Source organism: Lactuca virosa, chromosome 7, assembly GCF_052849685.1.
Source record: "Lactuca virosa cultivar CGN04683 chromosome 7, Lactuca_virosa_CGN04683_v6, whole genome shotgun sequence".
Classification (NCBI taxonomy): domain Eukaryota; kingdom Viridiplantae; phylum Streptophyta; class Magnoliopsida; order Asterales; family Asteraceae; genus Lactuca; species Lactuca virosa.
The window spans coordinates 268,682,038-268,692,850 of NC_136432.1; the positions used below are offsets into that span (position 1 = coordinate 268,682,038).

General features: G+C 35.4%; 1 protein-coding gene across 1 annotated transcript; it reads right to left on the reverse strand.

Moving 5' to 3' along the window:
* Positions 1–464: 464 nt before the first annotated feature.
* LOC145127755 (uncharacterized) lies at positions 465–4,086 on the reverse strand. The gene is made up of 7 exons (XM_079062889.1): positions 3,474–4,086; positions 3,344–3,386; positions 3,060–3,270; positions 2,850–2,942; positions 1,279–2,498; positions 970–1,165; positions 465–515 (listed from the first exon to the last, which is right to left on the reverse strand). The coding sequence occupies exons 1-7, from the start codon at positions 4,084–4,086 to the stop codon at positions 465–467; spliced, it is 2,427 nt and encodes an 808-aa protein (XP_078919015.1).
* Positions 4,087–10,813: the final 6,727 nt, after the last annotated feature.

Here is a 10,813-nt window from a genome sequence, read left to right on the forward strand (position 1 = left end):
CTATATCCAACCTAATAAACCTCCAACCTATCCAAATCCAACTTTTCAACCACTTTCTAATAAGGATAAGCATCCAAAATATACACCAAACAATCCTAATAAATCCATAAGTAGACATCCCACAGAACCCCACGTTCTCAACAGCACTCCAAGAGCTTATTAAGGATGGGAAAAAATGTAACTTCACCCCCAAGCTGTATCTTCTCCACCTGTTAACACAAATCCAACAGCAAGGGGAAAGGCCCTTAAAAAAACCCATCACCCAAGGGGTTAAAAATTCAACACAATAATTCAACCAAAAAAAAGAACAACAAAAAACCAAAACTAAAAGCTATCATAATTTGGTTTCTGCACATCAGCCCGCAATTCATGCCCCAAATTTTCCACATCATTCTTATTGAAAGGATAGCAATAATCTTCAAAAATCCAATCGTCTTATCAAACAACATTTACCAGAAAGGCAATCACATCAAATCCTTCTTCTGTACAAAACAATCTGCTCCTTCTCCCACCATCTGCATAACACAATGTGATAAAATAATAAAAACACCCATTGATTATTAAATCCGTCAATACTTTTGAGTAACAAACTAGACATGGCATCAATCACATGTCATGATAGAGTTTCAAGATAATCTCAATTAAGATCATATATATATATATATATATATATATATCCATCTATCCCTTTTGGTACAGTCACTTATATTTGAGGGTAAACCCTCAACTATAAAGTAAAAACCGTCAGTTCCTTTAAAGTCCAACCATATGCCGATAAAAAACATCAACATGGTCAGCAAAACTTCAAATCTGCTACTTCTACCACCTTTCCCCTTAGCCCAACAACTACTGATCTTATCATTCAGGAACAAATCAAACCTATCATCCATTTTCAACCATTGAAGTTTGATCCCTTTTCTCTCCTAATCTCCAATTTTTGAGTTTTTACACTCCCCGCTCATTGCAAACCATAAGGTTTTGGTTATTATAAAGAGCCTCAATTCCCATTATTCTAAGCTTGACTTCTTCAACTATTCGAACAAAAACCTTCTCAGTTTTACACCTCTCATTGTTAAAAATTCTTTTATTTCTCTCCTGCCATATCTGAGCAATCGTACTAGCAAGAGCAATTCTTTTCACAATAATATTTAAAGACTTTCCCCCACTTTTGTGTTAAACCATTGAACAATAGGTAACCAATCATCAGGACATTCACTAATACCAGCTTTATTCTTTATTTTATGCCAACTCAAGTTAGGATAATCACAAATAAAAAACAAGTGATTGTGCGAATCCATACCTCTAACACAAAAAGCACATTCAAGATTCCCCATTTTTTCCCAATTTCTAACCCGATCTTGAGTCTTCAACTTTCCCAACATAGCCATCCATAGAATAAAAGCATTCCTATGTATATTGTCTTTAAACAAAATAGTATCATACCAAGGAACACCTATTTCAGGACCATATAAATCTCTCCAAACCTGCTTAGTTGAAAATTTGCCCACTGCACCTTTCAAATTAACCCAAAAGTATTTGTTATTTTCCTGATTATTAAGCATACAAATAGGATCCATTGACAGATTGGGGAATATGTCCAACCATTCACCAGGCCAAACTATAGCATCATTAACAAAGAGCTCTGCAACCTTAGAATCATCATGAAATCCCTTGCTAATTCTTTGTCTTCGAGAGAGAATAGAGCTAATAGGGCTTATTGGGTGCCACCTATCATGCCATATAGAAGTCTCATTCCCTTTACCAATACAAGAAGTGATAAAGGGTCTAAGATCCTCTCTAATCTCCAAAAATCTTCTCCATCCCCAACTCAGATTAGGTTTGCTTAAAATATCCCAAACATTTCTTCCTTTAATGTGGTGTAAATGGATCCATTTAACCCATAAAGAGTCCTTCTTAACTAAAATGTTCCAAACATGCTTAGTCAAATGGGAAATGTTCCATTGTTTCAAGCATTCACCAGGCCAAACTATAGCACCATTAACAAAGAGCTCTGCAACCTTAGAATCATCATGAAATCCCTTGCTAATTCTTTTTCTTCGAGAGAGAATAGAGCTAATAGGGCTTATTGGGTGCCACCTATCATGCCATATAGAAGTCTCATTCCCTTTACCAATACAAGAAGTGATAAAGGGTCTAAGATCCTCTCTAATCTCCAAAAATCTTCTCCATCCCCAACTCAGATTAGGTTTGCTTAAAATATCCCAAACATTTCTTCCTTTAATGTGGTGTAAATGGATCCATTTAACCCATAAAGAGTCCTTCTTAACTAAAATGTTCCAAACATGCTTAGTCAAATGGGAAATGTTCCATTGTTTCAAGCTTTTTATACCAAGACCACCTTCTTTTTTAGATTTGCAGAATTGTTCCCAGCTAACCTTAGCTTTGCCTTGTTTCATCTCACCACTACACCAAAGGAATCCCCGAATAATCTTCTCAATTTCTTTATTAACCCAAACCGGGAACTTGAACACAGATGCCTAGTACACATGCATAGACCCACGAACAGAATGTATAAGTTGAAGTCTTCCAGCAAACAAAAGACTCTTATTCTTCCAATTCAATATTCTGGCTTTTATGCTCTCAATTAGCCCTTTCTAGTCCCTAATGAAAAGCTTTATGACTGAAAGAGGAACCCCTAAATATCGAATTGGAATCTTCCCAGTATTAAAAGGTAAACTGCTTAAAATAATCCCTTTCATCATTGGGCTGACTCGACTAGAAAAGATTTGACTTTTATTGAAATTAGCCTCAAGCCCAGAAAACAACCTAAATTCATCAAGAGATTCCTTTATACCACAGGCCGATCTCCCATTACCATACAAAAATACCAGCAAATCATTAGCAAAACAGAGATGTGTAATATTGAGATCTTTGCATCTACTATGGAATCTAAAGCCATCCATATTGTGAATATTCTTCAACTGAATTAGGTTAAAAACTTCCATAACCATCGTAAATAAATATGGAGATAAAGGGCCCCCCTGCCTTAATCCTCTTCCACATTTGAAATAACCATGATCAACCCTATTAACACATACAGTGAACGAAGGAGTGGATACACATTCCATAATCCACTGAATCATGAAAGGGTGAAATTTAAATCCAATCAAAGTCTGCTTCAAGAAATCCCAACTAACAGTGTCATAAGCCTTCTGCAAATCAATCTTCAGGGAAAATCTAGGAGATCCAGTCTTGATATTATATCCATTCAAAATCTCATGAGCAAGCATAATATTATCTAAGATGGATCTTCAAGGAATGAAATTAATTGATTGATGTTCACAATTTTGCTAAGATGATTTCTGATTCTATGAACAATCACCTTACTAATGCACTTATACAAAGTGTTGCAACAAGCAATAGGCCTGTAATCCAAAACTTTCCCAGGATTATCATTCTTAGGAACCAGAATGATCCTGGTGTCATTTATTTCTTTCAGCAATTTCCCAGACCAAAAAATTCTCTAACTTCTCTACAAATATCATTTCTAATAACATTCCATGCAGCTTTATAAAATTTAGAGGAGAACTCATCTGGACCAGGGGCACGAATATCATCTATATCAACCATAGCAAGTTTGATCTCCTCATCTCTGACCACCTTTATCATATCCACAACACTATCCTGATCCAATACATTTCTAAAGAATCCAGACTCCTGATTTAACCTTTCCGTGGGATAATTTTGACCAAGAAAATTCGAAAAATGGTCCACAAATTTATTGGCCACTTCCCTCCCATGTATCCATCTTCCCTCCTCATCCATCACAGTGACAATTCTGGATTTATTCTGGTTACTCTTCAAGATTTTATGGAAAAACCTGGAATCCCTATCCCCATCACTTAACCAATTAATTTTACATCTTTGGGCTAGTAGTTTTTCCTCATCATCAACCAGTTGATTGTAAGCTTTAAGGATATTGGCATGATGAATTCTGAAATCAGCATTAACCGGATCCTTATCTATATTAGCCTGAGCAGAATCCAAATCCCTTTTAAGACCCTCCGTCTTATCACTAGATAATTTGTACTTCCCAAGCAAAGATCTAAAAGGCTTTTTCAACATTTTGAGCTTTCGGGTAATCTGATACATAACAAAACCATCAATATTGGACCTCCAAACATTAGAAACAATAGGAAGAAATTCATCTTTACTGCACAAAAAATTTTCAAATTTGAAAGAATGAGCCTTTTCACATTAAGGAGGAGAATTTCAAGTATAGCAGGGCAATGATCAGAAGTCATGTAAGGTTTAAAAACTGCATGAGCAAAGGAAACATAGCAAGGAAACAGGAACTGACCATAACCCTATCTAACTTTTTCAAAAGACCTCTAATTCCCTTAGGTTTCTTACTCCAAGTAAATTGAAAACCAGAATAATTAACATCTTCAACTTCGATATCATTAACACACTCTATAAAATTCCCCACACCACATGAAGTTCTAGAGCCTCCTTCAGAAACATCAGTAGGTTTAAGTGTTGGGTTTTGAGCATTCTAACACTCCTATGGTGTACATGCAACCCTATGTGCTTTGGATCTATGTTTTCTCTATTATACATGCATACATTCAAAATTCCAAAGCATCATCTTAACTAGCATATAATGGAGTATCTATACTACAAAAGTCTAGTTAGATGACATACCTTTTGATGGAGCTTGAAGTCTTGAACCTTTAAGAGCTTGGTTCCCCAAGTGTTGCACCTCAAATGGAATCACACAACACCACCAACAATTGGAATAACTTGAGAAGAGGTTACTTGGTTCACTCTATGAAATCGAATTTGCCCTCTTTGTGTCTCCACTAGTCCCATTTCATGAACCATGGGATCCTTTATATAGTGTGGCTCATTAGGGTTACACCATGTAAACCCTAATGTGCATGACTTTCCATTTCCTTCATGATCCATGGGTTTTAACCTCCATGGGTTACCACGTGGGTTAAGCCCAACATGAAGGACAATGGATCACAAGCCCACATATATAAGAATGAATGATTTACATAATCAATCCCCATATATTTAATTAGTCTATTTTGATCACAAAATTAATTCCAAATTAATTCTTGATCAATACTAATTAAATAATATGATTTCATATTAATATATTAGAACTTATAATATATTAATATAAATCATAAATAACCTTTTCTCACTTGTCTATCCAATTGTTCCGATGCCATGCAACCCAAATGGACCATGCTACTCTCGGTTCGAGTACATACCAATAATAGTTATGGGCTTAGACATCTAATCCAACAGTCTCCCACTTGGATAGGTCTAAAACTATTATTCAAGTATGACTCGAAGATCCCGACTAGCAATCGTAGCTCTTAAAGCCGTTGTCGAACTCTGACCTAGTCAAATGACGTGTCCATTAGATAAGGGATCATATATTCCTCAATTCTAGATATCATATGGACCGAGACATGGATTATAATCATTCTCTCTGTCCATTTGTTGTTTCCCGATTTCCGATTTATGACGACTGACTAATTGAACAAATCAAATCAGTCCAGGATTGGCCAAGCACTTAGAGGTGTCATCACTAAATCATCGAGGGGCCCACAAATATCGCTTTTATCCCTCCAATGGTAAAAGGAATGGATAAACTTCGACCCAAATGCTCGCTTGTACTTACTCATCAAATCACACACAACGATATGTTTTATAACAACCAAGTTACTGGTACGTTTACATATGTCAATGTGCAACCAACTCGCAACTACAACTCACACGTCTCCGTTTGTAGAATATAAGATATTATCGTCTCATTATCACTCATGATAAAATCCATGAAGTGATTCAAATGAGTGTGGGTTGAATCCAATACTTGAATCTTATTCCAGGAGTACTCATGAACACTGCAACCACTTTGTCCCAGACAAACTACAGACCCATTCATGACAGTCTTGCCTCAATACCTACTTCCAAAGTATGATCGACTGTGGATGGTTTGAATAACCTAGTTATTCGGGAAGTCAAAACATGCAAAGTGAAACACAAGAATAACACTAATCCTATATGGCCCCGAACCTTTTGAGCCATATTGATTACTCATTATTCATTGTATAATGTTTCGAATAATCAAATTAATACTTGAATTGAAATGATAGTCATGCCATGCTCAAAGCATGCACATTATGTCTGTCCAAACAATAGTTATGCCATGCTCCACGCATGCACACTATGTTTGTCTATGGTCCTTACTTTGTGAAATAGATCAATTGAAAATGATTCCAATGATGCTCATTTCACAATCCCAAATCCTTACCGTAAATGTAAGAATATCAAATTCTTGTCATTTACTGTAATCTGTTAGATTTTAAACTCACATGCATTAATCCTCTTGTAATTACTATGCACAAAAGTCACAAAGACGTGGCAACAGACATTACAAAGTATTCCAATGGAGATCAATTCCATGGAAACGAAGTCTCACATTCAAAGTACATTCCTTTGAACATCCTTCTTGCATTAAGTTTTTAACTTTCTCATCTATTCTTCAACCCCAACCCCCTAATATGGAAACATTCCATATTTGCCATACGAAAATTCATTATTAATAGTCTCTTGTCTATTCATAATAATGTCAATATGGTCCATCCATTACCATACTTCCAACTTTCCTTAAGCGACCAATCTTTGGCGAACCTTAGATTGTCCTTAACAGTTGCTCAACCACTTTAGTCATAACCGGTTCTAGTCCTTTTTCCCTCTTAATGCCCTAGGCATTTAGAAAAATTTAAAACACGAGAATATTATATTATTTGCCATGTTCTCAAAATTCGAATTATGAAAAGGGATGTCGTAATCATAATCAAATTTTGAGAACGCAATTAACACATCCATATATAGAATTTCCTTATGTTGAACCATTCCAACATAACATTCATATATATATTTTTTACTAAATGTGATTAAAATCTCAATCTAAGCTTTTAGAATTGAAATGAAGTATGAATTCCTCTCCCTTAATTATAGCAAAACAACTTTTCAAACCCTACAACTTGTGATTTGAAACTTTGTTTTCTATAATTAACAGTGCTAACTTGAAACACTTTCCAAAATAATTATGCTCCCACCAACATTATAATTATTATCTTACCAGCATAACACTTATGCTCTCACTAGCTTTGACATTTATTCAGAAATCAGCTGGACTTCTAGAAATCAACACTTTGTTGACTTTGTTACCAAAGTTCAGATTTCTGACACTAGATGCTTCGATAAGACTTTATCTAAGCTTCTTAAACTCATACACCTTCCCTTAGATAGCTCACATGTGTGTCTAAACAATTATGAAGAGGGATGCCGTCATCATAATGTTTAGACCTTTTGCCATTCTCACTAGTCCATGTTAGTGTGCCGGTTAACCACACACGCTCCACTAACGACTTTGAGAATGCAAATATCACAATAGCTATCTACTTAAAATCTACTTAGTGAAAGCGTTTCCTCACCATCATCTTCATGAATCGGAGAGAAGCCTTATGACACTTAGATTTTATGGTGTATGTGTTCCTATCCATGTGAATTTTTCAAAACCATAATCACAAGACAAGATTAGTGACAAATCCAAACTCATATGGACTGAACTTACCCAACCTTATTTTCTTGCCACTTGGCAGCTCAAGGGCCTACCATTGCTTCCAGGTCGTTATGCAACCAATTGAGAACTCTCAGAACTCATATGCAAAGTCAATTTTAACTGGAATGGGCACATAAATAAGAATTATGTCATCACGATAGGTTACAAACCTCAAGTCGTGTGCTAGTGATAAACTACAGGTTTTATTCTTGATTAGTTCTTGAAACTCTTTCAGGATCTTTTAAGACTCCCACTGACCTCTTGACATATAAGTTTCTCTTTGTCAAATACCATTACTTGACAACATATATTCAAGAGTTAGTGCGTATTCTTATCAAGACAAACACTTCACACAATTGGCCTTAGTTGGTCTTTGTTTTATCCGAAACATCACAACTTACCAATTTCAAATGTGCAAGTGTAGAAAACATTTTACTCTACATTTGACAAGTGCTATAACCTTCTTTAAGATATGTCACTCAAGTTACAATCTTGGAGTATGATTCTAAGAATTGTTTTGGAACGAAGTATGACTCATCTTCTTGATTTAACCACTTCAACAATTCATGACACCTCGTCTTAGCCATAAGAATGCACTAAGATGTCCTTAGAGGATCAATTGTGATATGGTTTCATAATCATTAAGATGATCATAAAACAGGATACTAAAGTACTCTCCCATTTTTTCAGATTGAAGAAACTTTTATCTTTCTGCCTAATTTGATTCTTCTCATTCGTTCTGCCATACATTGAAACTTTTCCAATGTTTCAGAATTATACTTAAACTTGTAAGTATAACCATATTTACTAAACTTTAGTAAATCATGACGAATAGTCTTATCGATCTTTGTGGTGGACTTGACCAGTGCACAAGAATGTGTACTCGATCCCTTAGTTGTCACACCCCCAAACCAGAACGGCGGAAACGTTCGGGGGCGGAGGAGGTCATGTACAGTATCACAACAATGCATAATAGTAAAGAAGCAACAACATCATCCATTGCATTAATAGTATAATTTTAATACAAGTGTGTTCTGTAGTTTATAAGACACCAAAAATGAATAATCAAAATAAAGACGAGTCTTGAAAGCTCCGTCTGCTCCAAACCTAATCATCGGTACATGTCTACTGGCGACCTGAGAATACAAGTTATTTTGAAAGCATAGATCAGCATTAAAGCTGGTGAGTTCATAAGTATTTTAGTGTCATTGTTTGTATAAGTTTGAAGAATTTGCTTGTAAATGTTTGATGTAAAAGTTTGTAAGTATTTGATGTAAATGTTTGTAAACTTCCTAGAAAATCCTATATTTTCTACTAAAGTAGTCTTCTACCAAGACCCAACTGTTCCTTATGTTTGTTCTTTTGTAAGAGTGAGTATTTTCCCAAAGTATGACTATCATTACCAAAATATAGTTTTTATTACCGTTTATGTGAGAAGATCACAATGTGAATGAAATGGAAAAAATAAAGATGTACTGTAGTTTTATCTAAGTAACTACCAATGTACTAACTACCTTAAACTTGTTAGTTTAATTTAGATAAAATGTGATATGATTGTAACCATACTTGATTGACTAGTATAACACGACGTTCGAGACGTCGAAATGGTATGACATTCGTCACCCGTAGACCTGCAGGTCCCACTGTAGCTAGCAGCAAGGTGTAGGAGGGTCAGTCCCGTATAGATCTATACACAAATTCACGCTCTCCATCTAGGAGACTCTGGGTACAAAACGTGACGCAACAGTATATTGCCAAGCCATGAAGTAGTATCTCACATTATTGTTATAGTATTCTTGTATTTGTATAGTATGTTCTAGTGTAGTGAATGTTCTTTCTGTCTAGTGTATAGTATGTTCTATCTGTTTCTCTTTATAGTGAGTATTGTCTCTCGTTATAGTATATTCTCTAGTGTATAGTGTATAGTATGTGTTGTTTCTCATTATAGCATTTTTCAACTAACTCATGTATGAACTGCCTCTTATATGTTTCATTGTTCTAGAAATAGTATTAGTGACTTCCTAAACTATTCCTATTATAGTTCACTAGCAATGTTGTTTGTATGAATGAACATGTTTGTATACCTTTGCTACTCAAAGGTATTGAACTGAACGAAGAACTTTTATATCTATATACATATACATAATATATAACTAAGATTCAAACGACCTTCTGACAAACAACCAATACCCTAAGTCCACAACCAAACAAGGAACATGAAATAAGGCGAGTTATCAGTCCTAAGTCCTTTCAATCCTACTTATATACTATATCCACAAAGACATGATTTGACAAAGTATAAGTTTAAAAGAGTTTGATAATTGGATTTTTGCATATAAAAGAGTTTGTAAAACGATTTAAGCAATATGTTTGAAAACACAGTTTGAAGTATAAGAAATCTATCTGTTTGATAGTTATTAATCACATTTGATTGATATAATAACTATAATAGTTCTACTTGTATTCCCCCCCCCCCCATAAAAGCATTTAAAATCATTTAAAAGATAAGTTAAGGGGTATGAACTCACCTGCAGTGAGTGATACGAATGAAAGATCGATTTGTAGGATGCTAAGTGCCAAGTGAAGCCCTGAGCACAACGGATCCTAATAAGCATATAATGACACATATATGTATACAATTAGTGTATATAACAACTAATCATGTTAGGGAACCACCTTAGGGACTAGGAAACACTTGAATGGAAGTGTTACAATCATATATGATTGCATATTAGGGGTGTATGGCCACACAATGGTGTTTACGGCCAAGGGTTTACGGCCCTATGTGTTTACGGCCATAGGGTTTACGGCCCTATGTGTTTACGACCATAGGTTTTACGGCCCTATGTGTTTACAGTCGTAAACTCATGAAGTCTTGTGCCAAAGAGTGTTTTTAAGATCCTATCAAGCATCAAGGAAGTGTTCTAGAACCATTCCTAGCCTTAAGAAGAATTTATGGCCAAACTAGTAGCCTTAACAAGGGTTTACGGCCAAGGGAGATGCTCCTGGCCGTAAACTCTCATTGATCTTGGGAAATGGTCGATTTCAAGGATGTAAATCAGGAGCTTCTACTAGATAACAACTATAGGGAAAGCATACTTACGATATGGAAGCAAAAAGGGTTGATTTCGGCCCAAAGAACTAGTGTGTGTTCTTGGTGTTCTTGAAGATCTAACCAAAATGAATGATTTTATGGATGAAATC

Coding starts and splice junctions, on each gene's coding strand:
- LOC145127755 (XM_079062889.1), bottom strand. CDS start 4,086: ATGTTGAAAAAGCCTTTTAGATCTTTGCTTGGGAAGTACAAATTATCT. Junction 2,499..2,849: donor GTTTTGCTAATGATTTGCTG/GTATTTTTGTAT, acceptor CATGTGTACTAG/GCATCTGTGTTCAAGTTCCC. Junction 516..969: donor ATAATAACCAAAACCTTATG/GTTTGCAATGAG, acceptor TGTGTTATGCAG/ATGGTGGGAGAAGGAGCAGA.